General features: G+C 36.4%; 1 protein-coding gene across 3 annotated transcripts in view; it reads left to right on the top strand.

The window, feature by feature from the left end:
* FGF14 (fibroblast growth factor 14) overlaps positions 1-22800 on the top strand; it is a 471862-nt gene that overhangs the window by 355817 nt on the left and 93245 nt on the right. For all 3 annotated transcript variants that reach the window (XM_080375679.1, XM_080375677.1, XM_080375678.1), the window contains 2 exons: positions 7293-7403; positions 16211-16314. In XM_080375679.1, coding sequence (XP_080231805.1) covers positions 7293-7403; positions 16211-16314 — 215 coding nt within the window. The remainder of the gene's footprint in view (positions 1-7292; positions 7404-16210; positions 16315-22800) is intronic.

Raw genomic sequence — 22800 nt, 5'->3', positions numbered from 1 at the left:
ATAGGAGAGAATAATATCATAGAAAATTATTTTATTTAGGTCAAGAAGATCAGTAAAACAGAATATTTTTTAGGCCTATGTAAAATGAAAAGAACAAATAAAAATTGTAATAGTAAGACTTCTGTAACATGGGACTTCAGACAACAGAACTTTTAGCATTTGGAAGTAAACTTTGAGAAAGTGAATAGAGTTGCAAAGATGGGTTTTTTTGTGTCAATAAAAGATGATGCTTGTTAGGTAACAGTTAAATGCATTAAATGTGACTAATGCTGTCTAAGTAAGCCTGCAAGTAGGGCCCAGCTTCTTCTCAATATTCTTGTGTATAACATCAGGTATTTTAGATACTGAGAAATTATAGATCATTGAATTTTAGTGTATTAGAAGGAACGTGGGTCAACAGTGGAAGGCAGTACTTAGGGAAAAATCTCCCAACAAATTCATATGTTGCAAAATCAGACACTGGATATGTACAATAGAGTCCAGTAGGGAAAGAAATGCAATTTTTAAAATGAAGTTCCTAAAATTAAGCTGCCATACCCATGTAAAAATGTGATTTTGGAACAATGTGTTTTTAAACAATCTCAACCTCTTCCCTTTCCAACAAATACCCTCCAAAAATAATATGGCTGGTTCAGAATACTGTTAACACTTATGCTGTAGACGGCTCTATTAAATACAATTGTCTTGTGAATCTGAACAGATATAAATTATCCCAGCTAGAAGCCAAGTTGCTGTAATTCCATTGACAATCAAATTTTTTTCCAGTAAAACCACACAGCAAAAAGCAAATTTCATGTAGTTTGAAATGTATTGTAAGACCTAGAGACAAAATGTCAGAGCACACAAATGGAAGGGAGCACATTTTGCAGTTAACATAAAAACATTTGCAATACAAAGGCAAGGATGCCAGCACAAAGGGTGTGATGCTGTGCTTTCAAGAAAAGCAACCATTTTGCAAAGCTCTGACCTGCTTTCATAGTTTACCAAGAAATTTCATAAACGCTGTGGAAGAGTGCCGATGACAATGACAGCACAGGAACACAGGAGGACTCTCTGTCTCTCTTAAATGTGCTCTCAAAGCGAGGTTCTGCGGGAGACGAGCTTGTGATATGAGGCATGAACAGACAAAAAGTAGAGTTAAAAATAAACACCAAAGTTGAGTGCCCTGTAATCATCACGAGGACAGAAAAATAAGCGAGCACAGAAAGAGACACCGCATTTCAGAATAAGTACTATTATTACTTACGGGAACAGGGAATAATGGGAGCTATTTCTTTCCTGAGTTCACATTACATCTTTTTCCCCTCTGTCCTGAATAGAGCAAAACTTTCTTTTAAAAGTGTTTTTCTTTCAAGTTCTTAATTAAATTTTAGTTTTCTGGTGTCAATTATAAGATAGTAAAAACATTATTGTTAAGATCAGAGAGCAGTAGCATATAAATGCCCATATTTTATCACTTCCTATTAATAATGAGAGAAAGTAAACCCAACATGATCAGAAACTTTAGAACATCAAGACACCAGGACACAGGACAGACAAAATAATGAAGAAGTTACAAGTGTATAAAGATTTTGAAAGCAAGAGCTATATCATAAGAACAGCTGAAGGGTTTAGTAATGAGGGAACATTATGGTTTTAGATGCCTATTTAGGATTTTATCACCTTTCAATTAAGTACAAAATTATGCATTTTGAGTTCCCCATTGGCTATGGGAATTCCCCATTTTCTTTGGGATGCTTGCTTTTCTGCTTGTGTAACGTGCATATCAGAGGACCCTGCACTTTTATGTTCTGAATGGCAATGCAAAATTTGCTAAAAACAAGGTGTAAGGAGTGTAGTGCGATCATCTGTACTGACTGTACCTGTTAGAGTTCTGTTGAAATTAAAGATAAACAGTATGCTTGAGAAGAAGGCAACTTTTGGAAACTGGGAAAAGCATTACAGCAGCATCTGAAATACTTGAAATGAGAATCCAAAAAGAAAATGTCATTTTACATGGGATTTGGTCCCTCCTGGAGCTGAATTGCCTAGCGGAAAATGGTTCTAAAATACAAAGTAGTACTGACACATTTAAGGTTTTTAATACTATCAAGACATGTATCTGGAGTGTCAATAGGTTTCTGTGCAGAAGTCAGTGAAGGGCTGGAGGCTGCCTTGAACTGTGGTCTAGTGGGTGTGCTCTAATCCTATCCGTGGTGGGTAGCTAATTAGTAGAGTGGATTCAGCAAGAGAAACTGCAAGAAGCCCAGTCCAAAACTCCAAACAACACTGTTGTCAGGTGCTCTTATGTGAGAAGTCAGGAAAAGCGGCCTTTTATATGTCCCAGACCTTACGAAAGAACTGGGAGGTGGGTCTGGAGTGGGTGAGTCACTCAGTGCTTTGAGTGGGTATTTTGCTTCCCAACTTCACAAGAAACCTAGGGGTTGCAGCTTTTGGGGGGGTTTGACAATTTTTTAATCCTATTATAAATGATGAATGTTTTGGTATTTCAAATAAAGTTTAATAGATGAAGCAGAATGTTATTAACAAAAGCAGATCATAACATCCGTGAGCAAAAAATGACAATCAACTGACTGTTGGAGCACCAGAAATCTTAAAAAACAAACCAAAACAAAACGCACCAAAAAAAGTCTGATTTATTCTGGACCAGCCTGTATAGTATTTTTAGTACTGGAATATCCAAAAGCAAAAACTGCAGGAGAGAAATGCAAAGAATAAAGGGCAAGTAAAACATAAAGGACCTGGAGCTACCAGTTGTTAACATGAATTTGATGCTATGCTATCTGAGCAGAATGTACCTCTAAATACTGGCTTTCATTTGACTCGCTGAGCAACTCATTTTGTGACAGACTGGTAATTGACTGAATAGTGGAGTTTATTCCCCATAAGAATGTGAGTTGATATGAGACTAACCCACCATTAAGCATTTGCTTGTCAGCTCAAGCAGGCTTTTATTTAGTACCTTTACTCAAAAGAGGGAGTAAATAAATAATGACAGGCAAAAAAGCCCTCCTGTGGTAAAAACTAAACATTAAAACTCCAGTGGATGCTAAGGCATTCATTTTTCATGGTGTTAAAATACAATGTGCATATTCACCATTGTTCTTCTAGCATTGTAAATTCATCTATGTCTTAATACAAAGGTAAAAACCTTAACACCCATATCTAATGAGTTTCCCCCCTTGTTTATTTCTAAAGATATCTGTCCTGGCAGCCTGTGGCGGTGGGGAAGGAGATGCTAAAACCATTCTGTTTGTGAACAGAAAATATTCTTAATTCAAACATAAAGTGTTGTAATTGTTCTAAAGCAAGATCTGAATTCAGCCTATCATGAGTTAATGCCAAAGCCATTTTTGTAGATGGCATTCGGCATTCGAGGGAGAAGACATCTTAATTAAACTCCCTTTGTAGAGGGCATCAGAAAAGCTACTGACAGAGTGTGCATGCTAACTGCAGTCATGCATCCAGCTGTCACCACTGACAATGAAAAAAAGCAATAAATGCAGGCTGCAAGTGGCTGCTGTCATGCAGGCTGCTGTGGAAGAAAAGTTTGAGAAGCTCTTGCTTTGTCCATTCAGCACAACATCTTTCAATTTTTAGCAACCACCTCTAATAACTAGAAGTCAGGACAATTCTTTCCAGGGTGGAGCATTACAGGCTTTTCACACTGAAGTGTTCAAAATCAGAAGTTAAGGTGCAAAATAAGATCAGTAAAAATCAGTAGGAGATGTTGAACTGTCCTTTGATTTTGATCCATGGTGAAGTTTGCTGGTTTGGGTTCCGCCCCCCCCCCCCCGAAGTCAAGGTGTTTAAAATTAAAGAGAAATTGTATTTTTCACATAATCACCTCAGTGTGGTGGCTAGGACTGTAAAAGAACTAGTAGCAAAATATCTGTAATAAAATCATGAGAGCTGGGAACTCTTTGGTTGTCTACTCACACCCTGTTCATTTGTGTTCTTTTGCCATTCCCTTTTTCTTTCATGTGAGAAGAAAAAGGCATGCGGTGTAAAGTAAGGGGTAAGAGTAATTGCTGGTCTGTCTACCACTGCAGTGGGAGTTAAAAAGTATAATGTATCCAGCGTCCATGTGGACAGATAGCATCAGTCTTCTGCTGGTGTTTCTGGGCCATGCTGGTCACTCAAAATGTGGTCAAGAAGAATTCGAGAAACTCATCTGTAAAGCACCTGAAGCTGAGACTGTAATATTGTTAAGTGACAATGGGTAGATAAAATGCTATAGAAATACAGGGAATAGTGAATTTCTCTTCTCTGCTTGCTGACCAGGTCCCTCAAAAAGGACCTGTCATTTATTTTTCTGCAAGGAGAAGAGATAAATTCCTTGCCTGACAGGATTGTCTGCTTCATCTTGGAGATACTTGCCTTGAGGCTGTATAGAGTAGTCTTTTGACTACAGCTTATTATGGCTAGCATTGAAATTAATGAGTCATTTCATACACCTCCATCACTAAACCTGGGTTGCTTTTTGGCTAAGATCAAAGAAATACCATGTTCATTTCCTAGCTCCCCCCAGTTTTTGAGCACTGTACTGTTGAATTTAGTTATTACTTAGTTTAATTTGTGGATCCAAAGTGTTGGTATATATATTAATATGGTGATAAAGAACTAGTAAAAAATGCATGATCAAATTACTTTTCCGGAATAAAAGTTTTAATCTTGCTAATGACAAGGTAGGAACTTAAGGTACAAAAGATGTTCTTAGGAGGGTGGGTAAAAAGGGGTTTAACAATCCACAGGAAAGAACGCAAAGAGAAAGTTTCAGTTGCTACATTTCATGGGAAGAAAAAGACTTTTCTTTATTAGTTCCCCTTTACTAGTCTACAGAGATCTCCTTTGCACAATGAAAATATTAATTAGTATCACTTTATTAATAGTAAATTACAGTTTTCAATGAAACATTCAATTGAAAGAGCCATGTTTTGGGACAGTTTTGTTCAGTTCTCTGACAAATGAAACCATTAAAACTGTATCAAGTGAGATATGACACATGACAAGGATCCTCTGGTCTCATGCTATAATAGTTATTATTTTGCTGTGTTTGGACTTGAGAGAACAAATAAATGGGGGATTCATACCCTGCCTCATCTCACATAGCCTGAAATGCTAGCTGAAGTGCATAGCTATCCACCAAATTATTTTCGTTCAGTTATAATTTTGGGTAGCTGGTAAAGCAGGGTTAACTTTAAATAATGCTTTTTGAAAAACATAGACAAATGATTGTGCAATTTATTGTTAGAAAGTAGATTTTATTTGTGAATTTAGAAAAATTAATAGAATCAGTATAAAGAACAACTCTGAAAGTCACTTCTAAGTTTCATGTTTCCCATGAAGCCATAGATGTAAACAGCTGGTGATAGTGAGTTGACTGTACTTTGCCTTCCTATGATACTTCTTTAAGCTAGAAGTGATGATAAAGAATTATTTATTCATCATTCTTTAGGTACCAAAACTGGTTTTCAAGGTACTGATATTTTCCTGTAAATACTTTTTAAAGCTCTAGTTTTAATAGCATTTTTATAATATTTTTCTTTTGTCTTTTGAGACACCATTTTAATATGTGTAAAGTATGTTTAAAATCAATTTGGAAGTGAATATTGAAAGCATACATTGATAGAAACAGTGCCTGTGTAAAAGGAACTCATATTTCATTTTTTAAATTATGAAAGTAAGACAGTACATTTAAAGAAAATACAGTTTATTCTACTGATAATTTTTAAAAATATTTGTTTCTGAGTATACTTATATAAAGACAGAGAAACTTTTGCCAATGTAAAAAATCACAGGAAGAAAAATTTGCAGTTAAAAGAAAAAAAAGATTGTAATGTGCTTACGTGTTGATCATCAAATGTTTCTATTATTTCCATATCTCCAAAGTCTTACAGTGTTAATATTTATAGTAACAGGTTTTATTATATTTACAGTTTAATCTTATATTCTTAATTTATATGGGTTTATTGTTTAATATGACTTTGTAATTTGGATATTCAATAAAAACTTGACATTTCCATAATTGTTTCACGAAACTGAGCCTCTATAGAAAACTTCAGAGCATTTCACTCAGAGGCAGTTTTGTTTATCCGTGTTTATTTTCACCTCCCCTTAGGATACTGTAAGTAACCCAGTGTAATTGATTGTGAGAGCAATTATACATAATCCAAGGAGGATTTTACATTCTGGCCACAGGGTTGCATGGAAATAATTCCTGTCTTCTTTAGATTCACCTGTTCATTTTATTACATATCTGTCTCAAAGTCTTTCTGATTTTAGTTCATTATTGCAGGAGTAAGCATGCTAAAACATAAATGCTTTTAATGCCAATGTCCTCACAATTTTATGTACTGGCTGCCTGGAGTTGAGCCTAATAGTTTATGTTTAACAATATTAATTCCAGTGACACATGGAGGTGGTGCTGTTGATTTTTTTTTAAGATGCGATGTCCTCTTCCTCACCACTGAACCAGTTCTGCAGCAGCTTAATTTGTGATTTGGGAAAGCACCATCACTGAGATGAATCATAAAGTTGTGGCTTAGCAGCCCCTGCACAATTCTTCGCAATTTTCTTAAATGCAGAGTATTGAACAGGATAGCTTAACTGTTCAGCTACCTGAATTTCCCATATACTTTTAGCTTACTAAGAGGTTTTTTTCCTCATTTGAAGGAGAGTTGTGGCTTGCCCCGACTGTTGGTGTTATTCCCTGGGGATTGGGAGAGGGAAGGTGAATGGTATCGACCTCTAGATTGGTAAAATATTTTCGTAACTCTTCAGATGGGACTGTTACAAATTATTCTACTGGATAAGTTCAGCACTTTTGGTAGAGAGTGAAAGGAAACAGAACTTTTCCTCCAAGTATCCTTAAAACTTACATGAAGTATAGTAAGTTACTAACATGTATGAAACAAGTAGGGTTTTTTAAATGTTTTGTTAGTGACTGTAAGGCTCTTTAGTTCTTGCTGAAATCTAAAATTTTTTTGCAGGGCTTAGCTTAATCTTGTTTAAGTCTTTTGACTACAGGTGTTTGGGGTATTCTTTTGTTCTGTGTTTTACCTGTGTTAATTATAATGAAGGATGTTGGAGGCAGAGAACAGGACATGCAACTGGCCTAATAATACTCTGTGGCAAGATTTTTCTCCATCTCCATCAGGACCCATCCTGTTTTAGTACTTACTTTTAAGACAGCAATGCTGCTTCACCAAACTTCCTCCTACAGTGAGAGAAGTAGGGATAACTCTTGGAAAAAGTTTTGAGGCTAGTGACAAAATATGTTTGTCTTTCAGATCCCCAGCTCAAGGGTATAGTGACCAGGTTATATTGCAGGCAAGGCTACTACTTGCAAATGCACCCCGATGGAAGTCTCGATGGAACCAAGGATGACAGCAGTAATTCTAGTAAGTGACTGCCCCAGGGGAATGTCTTAATCGCACACGTAGACTGCATCACTCAAGTGTGTACGTGCAGACACAGTGTTAATGCCTTTGGAGGGTTTCTGAATGTGTTTTGTCAAAAGGAGGAGGGTTCTGTCCATTTGAAGCCTCCTGACCGCCAGTGTGGCTCATGCGGGACGTTGGCCTAAATGTATTCCCTCTGAAGGGGAAGGCGTAAATGCTGATGGACCTCAAGGGTGAGATATTTAGGCCAATGGTTGTCTTCTGGTAATTTTATTAAAATGTTAAAATTACATTTAAAATATTTTATAAGTAATATAATATATATATGACATAAATGTCTTATCTTGAAATAAGTAACAACAACAACAAAAAGATGGAAGCAAAAATTCCTTGAAAATTCTGATCATATGGGCCCTGATTCAACAAAGCGAACAAGTGTATGTCTAACTGTCAAAGTCCTGCTTAAAACACATGCTGAAGTACCTTGCTGAATGGGAGCTAAAGATCCCACAGTCCCAATACCAGCAAGAGTTCCAATGACTTTAAGAGAACTTCTGCCAGTGTAGGGACTGTGAAAGTGGCAGTTTTCAAAAATATTCCAAACAAAAGTGGTCTTGAAAATCCATGGGTTGCTGGTTTGATACTGTTTTCCTATGATACTGCCACATATTTTTATTCAGTGAGCATATATCTGTTTGATAACTTCAGCTGCAAATGATAATTAAGCAAACCTATTCTTACTCTAGAAACGGTTGGTTTTTAATTTTCTGTTTAGCAGAGAACATTTGTATTTTGTTTATTTTAATGATAATGGCATGTTTAAGTAACATTTCTGTGTGATCTTGAGGTCCATTTTAAGCATTTTTAATATAAAAGTTGTATCTTTTTATTATGCATATGCAAATAAGCCTTTAGTTTCCTCAAAAATGTTGGAATTAGGCTATAGAAATTAAGGGATTTGGGATTTCTGCTTTGCTTTCATTAGGTCCTTTTTTTATCTGTTAATGCACGGCTGTCATTTTTAACACATTTCATCAACAGATAGCATGATCATCTGTTATTGTTTGGGGTTTTTTTAGAATTGATAAAAATAATTTATTAACTTATTTTGATGTGTATTTCTCTGCTTGTTTTCCAAGTGTTGTTTTATATCACACATACCCCCTCTTGTTTCTTTTCTTCCTTTCTTCCCTCAGTGTGTCCATCTCTCATGACTGCTTCTGTACTGGACTAGATAGTAAGACCTTGTACAGACAAGATAATTATTGCTTTTTATAGAGGCTTTGTCTATATGAGGTCCAAGAAATCTGGCTTGGAGTGTGAGTGTGTCTCTCTCTCTCCTTCTCCTTCTCTCTCTGCCCGTCTCTCTTATTTTCAGCTTCAGTGAAGAGGTGTGTATGACTGCAACAGTTGTGGAATATTTCAATGTTATTTCTGGGGTTTTAAAATATTAGAACTCTTTGGGCTTTGAATCTTTGCAAAACTACACCAGAGTGCCTTACTTTCCTCTTTTTGCTGTTGTCAGCTTTAAAAATCTTCCTTTATATTGCTTACTATGTCATTTTCCCTTTCTCTCCCCTCTTCCCTGCCTTTCTGGATTTCCATCTGTATGCCATATCTCTTATTCTTGTTATTCCAGAATATAGAATGAATACTCCATATTATAAATATTCTGAAATATAGAAATTGTCTGAACCTAACCAAATACCATATAGCAGTATTGTGTATTTTGGATAAATGCTGTTAGATAACACTGTGCTTTATTTCAACATGATTTTTAGGCTAATACAAGTTTTTTTCCAAAATGGGATATTTTTCTCTCTTTAGCTGATGCGATTCACTATTTTTTTCTTCATTAGTCCAATTTTACAATATTGTTTAGTAAAAGACAGTTTAGACCATAAGAACGTAAAATTAATGTTTGCCAGGAAAGCATACAATTTCCACCTTGAATTTTGCAGATATATATGTATCAACACTATATTAAGAGCTGAAAAGACTGATCCATCGGGTATACTCATGAATATATGAATATGTGCCTGTTTCTTTCATGCTGTCGGTCTTCCTCCTTAGTTCTTATCCCTTCCCACTCTGTTTCCTTCTATTTCCTGTTGAACTTTTTGTTTCCTATTGCTTTTCTTTATTGCAGCATATTTTGTTTTTCCTTTTCTCTTTTATTTTAAATCAGTATTTTTTTTTCCTTGATAGAATTCCTAGTATTTTGATATTTTGTTTTGTGAGCTCCTTATCATGATAATCTCCACCTGAAGCATTCCAGTAAATACATTTTGGCAGTTGCCAGAGGGGGAAAATCCCGATTCTGACCATGGAGCTTGCAGGCTGCCTGTTTAATGTGCCCAGTGGGCGAAAGGATGGACATATATTAGCTGTCAATAGGATAGGTAGAACGCTTACCTTGATAGTGAGGATGACTTCCATTCGAAGTGTGTTTCATGAAAATGGAGGAAATACAGACTGCCAAAGGGTGTGCATCTCTGCCAGCCTTCCACCATCTTCTGCACTATTCACTGTCCCTGAAGCCTGTGAAAGGGTCCTCTTCATGCACTGACCATCTGAGTAGCTGAGTGTTGGAGAAACCTGAGTGAGTGAGTAGCGAATGACAGAGAAGTGATTTCTCTCTTGTCTTCAGCATAAAACTGTTTGAAACTTAGTCATGCCACTACTTCATGTGCCATAGACAATTTGTTCTGTGTCAAGCAGTTAGAGTGCTTGAAGTTTAAATTCCCTTAAGTGCATATATCATTTTGTACTCATTTTACATGTATGTCAGTAAAGTTACACGCTACTGGAGTCATAGTGTTATAGAGAGGTAGCACAAAGTCAGATTAAGATGTAGTCTGTTCAAATTGAGTGATTCTGTTCACACCCATTTTATTGTTTGTCTTTAAAGCTTCTTGGTAGTCTCTTTACTGTGACTTTTTGCTTCTATCTGAAGTCAAAATTAGTTTTACCAGTGGTTTCAGTCAGCTGATACAGTGCAAGCCGTTGCTCTGTCTTGCCTTAATTCTGAGTAAAGGGTAGAGTCTGCAGGGATAGATGGCAATATTTGTAATGTATTGCTGTGCACAAACCCTTGATTGAAAAAAGAAAAAAGAAGTGACTGCTTGTAATTGCATCCCTGAACGTACTTTTGTCTGCTCATGTTGGTGGCCAAACTATTAGAACCCAATCTAAATAGACTGATGGGTTTCATGTCATTGTTTTAAAGCTGGGGTTTTTTGGTATCTTTTCCAAGTTAGTGATGTTTTGTGACAGAGTATGAATTAATACACCTATTGGTTAATGGTGCTGAGGTTCCTTAAATCGTATCACCAGACCAAAGCTGTTAGCTTAAACCATCTTGTGTGCAGTATCTACTTTTTTGCCAAACTCAGTGATCTGTGGAAAGAGGCTTTATTACATTGCTTTTCTTGGCTTAGCTGGTTTTCTTTTTCCTTTCTCTAATGCCTTACAGTTTCTGCTTTGTTTTTGTGGCTTGTTGCTAGTTATAGCAGAAGTGACTGTGGTTAAAGCTGTAGGATTAGTTACTGAGGTCCTACTCAGTGTAGTTGTCCCTCTCTAGCTCTAATTTTCCTGTATTTTAGAGCAGTTCTTGGCACTTCTTGGTGTGAATGGAACTTGCTTCAGTGTTGTCCATTGGCCTTATCATTATTAATTTGGAAAAACAAGCTCCTTCACAGAAACTATGAAGAAATAGAAGAGACTTCCATGTTGTACTTGTGATAACAAGTGTTACATTCCCCTCTGGTCTTCCTCGCCACCCAAAATGGTTCATTTTCAGGCTTTGGTCTATCTTCAAAGCTTTGTCTCATGAATGAAGGCTAGGTTTAGTAGGAAGACTATTTAATTGGAGAAACGGGCAATTCTGATTCTTTAATTTCGGAGATTGAAACCCTGAATCTCTCAGTGCTATGGCTTATTTTGATTCACCTGAAGAGTGTATCTTGGCCAACAACCACTGCAAAAATTCAACATAAATTATGATACTTTCCATAATGGGTGCTAAAACTGATTTTAACACTCAAATGTTGCTATTTGTGCCCCTTAGGAAATTACAGTCATGTTTAAAACAGATTAAAAGAGCATTACTCATTTGTAGCCTTATTTCATAAACAGATGAATGCTAAAGATAACATTACGCAAGCAGCTTTGATTTGGCTGTGCTGTACACATCTTTTGCTTATTTATGCAGCAACATGCTGTACTTCCTTTGTGGCGCTTGGTACCTGGTAGAGTTGCTGTTCAAGAAATCATGCATTCATTTAATATTTCTTTATTTTCATCTTTAAATGCATGATCCTAATGCTGTATTCATGTCTTCCAAACTGAATTTGGAAGTATTAACTTTTTAATGTCTTTCCAAAGTACCTACCACTATCATATTTTGGTTTGAAGATATTAATAAAATAATCTTCACAGCACCCTTGTAAGGTAAAGGAGATAATTAGACAGAAATAATGCACATGAAGATTAAAAATCAACACCTGCAATGATGTTGAATTTGGATTACTGAATGTTAAATTTGGATTACTGAATGTTAAATTTGGATTACTGAACTGAAATATTTGCAGTCTGATTTTCATACTGTTTTTTACTGCGGTTTGTCTTCAAAGAATTACACAGGCATTTAGTCATCTATTTACATCACCTTTGGGAGTTAGGTAAGCCTGTTTCTCCCATCAGTATCATCTTAGTCAGTATGACAGGATCAATGCAGGCCATGTTCAGCCATACTAAAAAGTACGTTTAAATTAAGTCTTGTGTAACGTCAGGCAGGTAGAATGGGTTTTCTCCGTAAGAAATGGATGAATATAGTATCAACTTCCCTGCACTCATTGCCAATCTAAAAGATGTTCTGATGGAGTTGTCATTTTTGCCTGTAGGCCTGCAGATGGAAATCAAAGAAATTTGATTGATCAATTGCCTTGATCTGATTGCAGATTTGGTGCTGTGGGAAGCTTTGTTAACTGACACAAGGGCCGTGCACATGTAGAACAGGTAGCAAATTTATAAACCTCAACCAACTGGTCTATACCAAGCTTCTTGAGGAAAAAAGGTGATCTGTAATGGCAATTTTCTTGTAGCTACAAGCCAGTTGTATCTAAATAGACTTTCACAAGGATACGGACATTCAGATTTTAAGTTAATAGACATTAAAAAAAGGAAAAAAGATATGTGGTGGTATTGTGTTTTGCTTAAGGAAGGAGTTATCAAAATGTGGACTTTAACTTTGGCTAAAACTTTCAGAGGATTAGAATCTAGCTCCAATTTATTCCTGCAAATCCCCTCCACCTAAAAAAATTACCTTTTTCATGCCAGTTGTTCCTGTTAACTGCCCCCCTACCCCTCGCCCCGCCACTGTCTGACCTTGTGTGTGGTGAAGTAGGCTTGCAGGCTTAGGAAAAGGGAGAGAAACCATTTGCGTTACAGTTGTGGGTTAGATGGAATACAAAGCAGAGCTAAGAATGTGGGCACAGTCTCGGCACTGACAAGGTGAAAGGGTTTTACTCATACCACTTTTTACAATTGCCTCACTTGTTTTCCCTGATGTTCCCATGTGTTACAGTTGGATTTGCCAGGCTTTATACTTAAGCATGCAGCGTGGGAGCACAGAGCACCGGGCAGAATTATATTTCCTGGGCTATTCCCGGGTACTCCCCCTCTCAACTCATCTGTGGACTCACTGGGCTGGTTTTAGGTACATGAAAATATTCAGGGACAGCACTCCCCACTTAGTTTTGGGTTTGGATCATTGTCTTAAAGATAGAGGGAAGCTGGGGACACAGTTCTGTTTCAGACACATTATCTTTGGCTATGCAGACCTGAAATGCCAGCAAACTCTGGAAGGCTTTCTGGTTTTCTTAAGGCAGGTTCTTATTGGAATGTGATAACACAGGTGACTCTTAGGAAGGTTTGAAATGTATAATTGGGCGCAAAAGTCCTGCTCAGTAAAGAGTACTGCACAGCCATGTTCTGGAGGAAATTTAATTTCCTTTGGCCAGCTTCAGAGCATGTAAAAAACACATGCTGTGCCTTACTGGTGCATGTTTTGCTCACCTCAATATGAAGCACATTGCTGAGCGTTTATCAATCAATAGCTGAACGTAGACTGGCCTCCCTAGTTTCACCCAATATTGAAAGCTGAAATATTGAAATATTTTAAATATTCAATATATATTGAAACTGAAATATTTTGTGGAAGTTACTAAATATTCTGTATGTACAGAATTACAGCATTTCAGATCATGCTCTAAAATTCTATGGTCTTAAAATAATTATAGGATCTCTGACAATCTCTGATTAAAACTTTGCAGTAAAAGATACATTATATGCCCTCCTTCGTGCTTTCTAAATTCACCAACAACTATATGCCGCTCTAGGAGTTTTATAGGTTACATAAAACACTGCCATGTTACAGGGCTCTAATTCTCCTTCAGAGATGGTTTGGTTTTTTCTAGCTTTGCTAGAAAAAAATTTTCTTGATAATACAGCAAATTATATCTACGTTCCAGAAGTTTTGACTGAACCACTATGATTTAGAGTTGTTTTTCATTAGCAGTTTTCTATGGCTGACTTGCCTTTTGTGTTCGCCTCTTCTCTTTATACAAATATTGTCTGTTTTTCCTTCCTGGTGCCCCCTCAATTGTTGCTGCCCTGCCTCTAGCATGGTGTTCATATCCAGGTTTCCTTCTGGAATTCCTTTCCTTCTAGAAAAAAACCAACTCAAATGCCATCTGAAACCTAGTTTTGTTGTGACAGACTCTCCCTCCACCACCCACAACAGCAGTTTCTCTGGTTTTGACAGTTTCATTTGAGGGTAATGGCTGATGTTAGTTTGTGGGGTTTTTTTCTTAATTCCAAATGATATTGAACATTTGAAAGCCCTCAAGTCATGCAGTGTTTAGCCTATTTACTCTTAGGATATCTTGTCCATGGGTGCCATATTTCATTGGTTTACATTTTTTTTGTGTAGATTAGAGAGGGAACCTTGTCTGTACTCAGTATGTTACTAGTGAGCAGCTCAGCAAGATCCTAGTATGGTAGAGACTTTTGGAAACCACAGAAATGAAAATGCTATATATTTGTACTCATTCTTGTCTGATGTTATCTCTTTTGGTCTTCTTTGTAAACCCATACATTTGTTTTCTGTTCTACCAGAGCTGTTTTGAATATATTTTTCTTTCTACAGCTGTAGGAAGTGCTCTGCTTTATACTGGCTTTGTACATTCCTAAAAGGATCTTATGTTATGTATTCTTTTTCTGCGTGACAATGTTGAAGGAAAAGCTTTTTTTCCCCCATCCACTTCTATCTCTAAATTCTAATAGTCAACCTATGGTTTTTTGTCAGTTGTAAAGATTTTATCATCCTCATCATAAACTATCTGTGGCTTTTGTGTCCTTTCACAAACCAGGAATTTTCACAACCTGAGAAAATGTACTTATCCACTGCAATTACATGACCCCTTTTCTCTTGATTTGGGCTTTACCTCTGGCATTCTGGTTACAGATAGCCTCACAGGTGACACTTGCAGGTCACACCTATGGATGTCCTTCCTAAATTTTGAGGAACTCACTATAGGTGTTACTGTGTTCCTGAGACCTGGGTTGGTGGAACCATGGTCCTCACAATGTGTGTTGAACACACAGGTTGTGCTTTTGGTTTTCATCCAAGGACTTGTGAATCCTTGACTCATCCACAGTGGAAAAACACTTAGCATGAACTCTGGCTCATCCAGATCTTTTTTTCCAAGACTGTTTGAAGTGTGCTTTGTGTTTGAGTTCCTAGTATGAGTCAGTAAACTTTAGTAAAGGTGTGTGCTGTCATATTTTTAGAAGAATTGGTCAGTGTCTCCTACTTAAATAATTTTTTTGCTGTTGTTCTGTGGTGAGACTGGTAAACTCTGGCTCTTCGCACTGGTCTTTTTCAGACACTAATCAAAGCTGTCGTTGGTTTTGTTATTACAGAGGTGTATACCATTGCTAGAGTATCTGCTATTAGCTGTTTTAAAAATTATTTTTCTTCCCCAGAATTTCAGTATTTGAACATGTTCTATATTCACTCAATAGCATTTATACACATTTAGAGTCAAGCACATATTTTGGTGCTTTTCTGAACAATGATAAGCCTCCGCCATTCCCTGAGGTCTGTGCACTACTGCTTGTATCAAATATAGAAGAAGAATCATAGAATTATAGAAGATCTCAAGTTGGAAGGGACCCATAAGGATTCATCAATTCCAACTCCCTGCTTCTTGCAGGACTCATCATTCACAAAGCCAAAAAAAAAAAAATAAAAAACCACTGATCCCTTGACAGCAATCTTTAATGAAAGCACATCTTAATTCAAAATCATAAAAAAGTCTAAGAAAAGAAAAAGCTACTTGCTAGAACCAGAGACTTCTGTAGGATAGCTCATCTGTATTACCCTTATGATCATTTTACATTGATGAAGGAACTGTTGGGCTCTTTGACTCTTTTCAGATTCCCTGAGATACTTATGTCTGCAGCGCTGCATAAATGATTACACTCCAGTCTGCTGTGCATTATATTTGCTAGGTAGCACTTGTGCCAAATACCAATCTATTGTGATATTTATTGCTAGATAGATACTTAGGCTTTAATTTTAAGGATTAACTTTACTAGAAGCAAGATTTTCTGTATTAGTTTAATTTTAAAATTAAAAAAATTATATGGGGAGTAGTTTTCTGTCTTTTTACTAATGATGTGTATTAGAATATTGTAATAACCATAGTATATCCACATCTGGTCATGTTTTTTCTTCACAGCTTTATTCAACCTTATACCAGTGGGACTTCGAGTTGTTGCTATCCAGGGTGTAAAGACTGGGTTGTATATAGCTCTAAATGGAGAAGGTTTCCTCTACACATCAGTAAGTACTTTCTGAACTCTGTTTAAGAGGCAAAGCTCAAGTTGAAATCTACAGAGAAATAAGATGCATATTCACTTTTAAGAAGTTCTATGGTGTGTATATATGTATATACGTATAGTACAGACACCTGTGTACCCATGTACGTATGCAGCATATCTATAAATGGATTACAGTCAAAATTACTGTGTAGTGTGTATGAAAGTCTGCGAGTTAGCAGTCCTAACAAAACATTCTGTAGAGCTCTTTTTCTGGTAGGCTATACTGGTAGGGTGCAATACACCACAAAGACTATTATTTTCAGTTAAATTCTCCAGAATTTTTAAATGAAGACCCACAATTACTTTCTTAGTGACTTGTTGAACAGAATCAAAAAGCTGCTCTAACAGTTACTTTACTTTCATTGATAAGACTTACAAGTGCAACGTCTGTCTAAAAAGTCTAACAGCCTCACAGTTTATCACCATAATCTTGTAATTGTATACTTAGCATTATTGATTTTCTTTGTTTTGCTGATATCTGAAATAAAAAGTTCTGTGAGGGACTGTATCTTTGTAGAATGATCAAAGTTTAAAGAAAAATCTTTTGAGTCACAAAGAAGACTGCCAGATAAAGTGATTGGAAAGTCCTCGAATGTTTAAGGTATTCCAAACAATTTAATGCTAATCACTCAGTGTGTTGTAGTGAATACAAAAATCCTCAGTTTTTTCTACATTTAGTGTCTTCACCTCATTTGAAAGGCAAATGGGCTTTAATATGAACAGGCAGTTCTGTCAGGTATTAACAAGGTGGCTTAAAGGATTTTTTCATTACTATTTTTTTATTGCCATCTATGTTGAATTTATTTACATAGTGCTTTTTCCATTTTTTACGTCACATAGTTCTTAATTCCCCACTGAGTTACAACACAGTGCTTTGTTTTCAAAGTCCATTGAAAGGAAATTGGACAGATTAAGTTTCTGATGCCCTAAGGGGAAGTATTCTGTTTGTTTCAAATATACAATTGTCTGGGAAAAGCTAATTAGGAAGAAAAAATTGAACTAATCTTGAATGTCAATGTCAAGACAAAGAGAAAAATCGTCCTCATAAAATGTCTGCTGGAAACTCCAGCAGTATGATCTAAAACATTTAATTTCTTCTGTTCAAAAAAAATATATATATCACAGGAAAACATGCAATATTTGGTGTCCAAAGGAAGAAAACTAGAAGAAAAACCCTAGAGCTATTAGAGAAAATGCATTGCTGATTTCTCAGTTCCTTCAATTCATGTGGGGAGTTCATTTCAGTATAATGGCATGAACTGTATTTTTTTAATGTGTTGGTACAGTTAAGAGTACATTCTTGACAAGCACTGTTTCTGAAATGAGTTCTCAGTCCTTCAGAAAGAAACATAATTTTCAGAAAATGAAGTTTCCTGACGGGTAATTCTGTGCAGGGAGGGACCCTACATGAACAAATTCTGGCAGCTACTGTGTTTATGTATTGTTCTGGAGATGGTCCAAGTTAAATGAATGGTGTCATCTGAGGAAGGGAAAGGAGTGCAAAGTGCAAGGCAAGATAAGAAGGGATGACTGGATCCAAACTTTTAATAGATGTGAACATGACCCTTAGAACATCCTCAGGTCTAACAAGATTATTTCTGTCATGTCCATGGGATTCTGAATTGCTTTGTTCCTATGTCTTTATTTTGAGCAACACAGATTACTTAGGTTGTGATCAATCTTATGGATATAAATAAAAGATTACGTATAAGGCAAATGTAAACCACATGTTTAATGTTTTGCAGGATTGCATATTCTTCATTGTCACTAATGGCAAGATTTTTGGACTTGGTGACTTCATATATTCCTGTAGTTATTGGCAACTTGTTGAGTACTTCTGAATTTTGTTCTGTGAATGTTGTTATATTTTGAGTTTATTCCACTTAAAAATTTATTGAGTGGTCTCAATCTGTCACTTTACCTTGTGTGAGGTAAGGAAATGAATGTTTTCAGAATGTACTGCTTACTCTTTCTCATGCAGAGAATTAAGAGTGTCCCATTAAGTGACAAAGAGATGTGACATTAGAAAACTCAGTGGAAGCCTTTAGTTTTAGTATGTCTACAAAGTTATTTTCAACTTACACTTTTGTCAAGTTGAAAAGTAGTAATATTTGGTAATTATGCAAATTTAAAGGTAGTGATTTCAAAGTATCAGTGCTGTAATAAAGGTTTGATTGTTTCATATTAATCTATTGAAAACGTTGACAATCCATTTTTGTTTTAGCAATTGCCTGCTTTCGGCTTAGAAATTAATGCATTTGAAAATAAGAAGACAAAACATCAGAGAGAAGTCTGTCTTCTCCCTGAGGATCAAGATGAAGAAATACTGTGCGCAGAATATTTTAAATACTGTCATTTGTAGAAAAATCTTTTTAACCAATCACTTTCTATTACTGTCTTGGTGGACTTTTTTGACTTTTTGTCATGGTTGTGTGTCTGTTGCACCTAAATGCAGAAGTTGTATATTACATGTCATATATGGTTTTCTCTTGCCAATTCAGGGGAAGATGGGAGAAAAAAGTTTTCTAAGTTTCATATGCCAGCTATTATCATTGAGAAAAAAAAAAAAAGTGGCACATAATGGGAATGTGAGTTAAAATTTACATATATTTAGATATATTACTAGTTTCTTACATTTAAAAAAAATGGAAGTATGCACTATAGACTAAGTAGCATTTATAGTCTGAGTTGAGACTGAAGTCCTGTATAGTCCTTCTCTGCAGAATACTTCACTGTCCCTTTTTCCATTCACAGTATATGAAACCCATAGCTTGTGAGAATATCCTACATGTTGATGCCTCTTTTCAGAGGTTGAAGGCCCCAACTCAATTATTTGTGTCATAGGGTTCACATTATGTTGACTAATTAAGCAGCAACGCTGACAGGAAAGGTATTATGTGTGATCCTGCTTTCTCTGATATGAAGTAACAACTAAGAAGAAAATGAAGGTACAGTGACAGACCAGTTTTACATACAGATTATCAAATACAAAAAATCAGATTTGCATTATTTCCCTGCTTTGTTTGGTTTATTTTAATATTTTTAATGGTTGTTTGTGTCAGTTTGGGAGTTTCTTTTTTTTTTTTTTTTTGTATTTTCTTCTGCTACATTTAAGTTTTTTTCAAGTAATTCACAGAATTAGACCTAGAAAAAAAGTGCAGAAGTTTCACAGAGGAGTGTTACAGCATTATTTCTTTCTTAGAACAGAAATAGAAGGACAGCAAATTGTGTAGGAAAGTCAGTCTCGAGAGCTTTTCATATCTGTTTTGCCTGCTGCAGCAGATGAAATTTCTATTCTGTCCTTTGGGGATGGATCGAGTCAGGGTCCCTAACATATGCTATCAAAGCCTTGCAAATAAAAGAGAAGCAAAATCTTTGGAGTTTGATATGGCTTTGCAGAATTCCTGAAAGAAAATACTTTTCCAAAATTTTAACCCTATTTTTCAATGCATTTAGATTAATTATTGTAATACCATGATTTATTATTTTCTATCATATAAAATATGAGAACAAAAGCCTTTTCATGTTCATTTTTTTCCTTGCTATTTTAAGGGTTAGCCCACTTAAATACTATCCATTAATCTCACCTTTTTTTAAGTTTTGGTTTATTGCATCCAGCTTTATTTCTCTGTGTGTATGTGCGTGTATACTTACACTTATATATGTATATCCATATATATATCCAGTTGTAATCAGGATATATTTATTTAGTGGCAGCTACCCAACTCTAAGTGTATGCTAGTAAGTAAGAAGAATTATAAAAATGAGTTGAAATTAATTTTAGATGGATTAATGAACTGTGAGTAATTCAGTATTTATGACTGACTTCATCACTGTGAAAGCTAGTTGGACAAGCTGGATTTTTCCACAAAAAAAATCTGACTTACTAGCAAGAGTTTTGACATAATAGTTATGGACTTTATATGTCCATATCCCAAAATATGCCATACTTCGATCTCACCTTTGGAAAGGTTGGGCAAGATAAGGTTTTGTTTCCAGGGTTGATCTTATCAAAATCAAAAGGAGTGGAACTGCATCCATGCACTGGAAAAATGAGCACAGCTGCAGGGATTCTCTATGGGGAACAGGTATTGCCTGCAGCAGGAAAATGGCAATGGCAGTACAGTACATGATGGCAGAAGCTTATGTTGGTTTTGATGCTAATTTTGGTGAACTTACTTTGAAAAAGGTTCACTACTTCAACTTTCAGGGGACCTGCAGCTTCTTGTTCTGTTTCTAGGATTTTTTCTATCATAACAGGATGGACTCAGAGGTAAAACAATATGTTAGCCCATTCTATGATTCCTGTCTTTCTAAGGTGAGGATAGGAAAGTCTTCTTGGACTATATCAATTAATTTCTTTAAAGAATTAACTGACGTATCTGGGAGGGTTTGGAAGGACAACTGGGATGGTTTTTTTCATCCTAGAAGCAGTTTAGCAGGGTGTTGCCAACATTTGGTGGCTACCAGAGTAAGAGAAAAGGGAAAAACTAAAATGTATAAAGGAAAAATTTCCTAAGTCTAAACCACCTTTATTTGCTTGTGCTCTCTTCTTTGTGTTTCCTTTTTATCTTTTTCTTCTGCCAGTTTTCATGAGACCTGAGGCATGGACGAAACCAGAAAGGGAAGAGTACACCTGTGATATTGTCAGCAGCAGATTCTAAAGGCATAGCAATCCACTGCCTGGTTTCTTAGTAAGGCTAATGAACTGCAGAGATGCTTTAAAAGATGACTGAGCCTGCAGGGCCAGGTCTAAACTGCTTGGTAACCTCTTCCAGTGTGATGCCTGGCTGGACTTGTGCACTGTGTCTCCAGAGCTCCTCTTCTGGGTATGGGGCAGTGGGAACCTCACTGAGAGCATATAGAGAGTAATGGAGAGACATGGCTGCGTTTCTGGGAGGTCTCACCAACTTTTCGTAATGTATTTCAGAATTAGCAATGGCACACTACTTGCTTTACAGAATAATTATCCTGTAAAATGGGTGTGTGTGTGTTTGATCTGCCATGATACATGGTTATGAGGGTGTTGGAAGGGTGTTGGCTGGGTAGTGTTTCTCCAGCAGTAAGATATCAGTCCATGTCACAGCCTTCACAAGTGAGAGAAAACATCAATATCTGTTGCTGGGAAGTGTATTTGTTATATCACTCTGGCAACTCTCACCTAGAAAGAAAAGCCTTTGAAGATTTCTCCTGACATTTCAGCAGCTTCCCACTGCTCGTATTTCCACCACTTTTTTAAGCCCACATAACTGACCTGTCTGAGAACAAAATTCAACCTCAAGGAAAAAGATAGGAGCATAGACAGTACAGCCTGCAAAAGAGTGAGAACTGAAGTAATGCGTATTTCTAGTATCTAAATCAAAGTCAAACAAAAAAATAAGTTTCTGATAGCTTTGAAATAACAGTGCTTCACGTGTGCAGTACTTTGAAGGTTCAAAGGTGCATAAAATCTTATAATAAACAGAAGAGAAGGAAGCTTAAACTAGGGAAAACCAAAGAGGAAGTGTGATGTTTTAAAATTCATATATTTTTTACAAGAATAATCAAAAAGAGGTTAATGTGACACCAAGGCAGCATTTTTCTGCTTTTTTTTGTTGATTTTGTGTTGCCACAGTATAACCGGTTGACTTACGTTTTGGCAAAGATTGTTCCCCATCTTGCAAGATACTGTAGAAACAGTTAGGAACGTACCTCTTTAGAGAGATGTGGACAGATATGAGCTTACATTATGATTTCAAAGAGGTAGGCTTTTGTTCTAGTAGTCAGAAGTATACCGAATAATAGAATAGGGTAAATCTTGTTGCTCTTGAGGTATCTGTGCTTTTGTGAATGTAAGCACATCAGAGTGGAGTGGCTCCTTTAATAATGTGATCAATAGGAAACATTTTCTTTCTTAGGTAAGACTTATACTTTAGGGTCTCAGTTTGCTCCCATGCTCTTATCTCCCAGCATAGACTTTCCTAAGACAGAGACAGGACCTTAGTTCACTTGTTATGACCTGGGTTGTGAACTACTCTGGCATACTTTGGAGTGAGCAAAATAGGTGAATTTAATTATTTGAAAATCACAGCTTCTGTTATCAGTGGTATTTAAGAGTGTAAGCGCATTGACTTCATGCAAGCTCCATCAGCTAGTTCTAAGGGCTTACTACTAAAGTATTCTTATGTATGAATACCTTCTTTGTGTAGCCTGTTAATTTTTACTCCATTTGGATGGGTTGGAAGGTGACCTGTATTTGCTTCATATAACCAAGTTTGTTTGAGAGGGGAGTAAATAGCATGTTTGAGGGCTGTGTTCCTCTGTAACTTGGGCTGCATTGCTCAAAAGGTAAACGAGTTCAGCATGTTCCAGAAGTAGTTGAGACACACTGACAGGGAGGAGAAAATCATCTGCATGGTTTATGCTTATTTATGTCTGTGTTTGGAGGTAGATAATTTACCTCTTAAGT

The sequence above is a fragment of the Falco punctatus genome (assembly GCF_963210335.1).
Source record: "Falco punctatus genome assembly, chromosome: 2".
Lineage (NCBI taxonomy): Eukaryota > Metazoa > Chordata > Aves > Falconiformes > Falconidae > Falco > Falco punctatus.
Note: the sequence above shows the minus strand (reverse complement) of the source record. Positions and strands in the feature narration are given on the sequence as shown.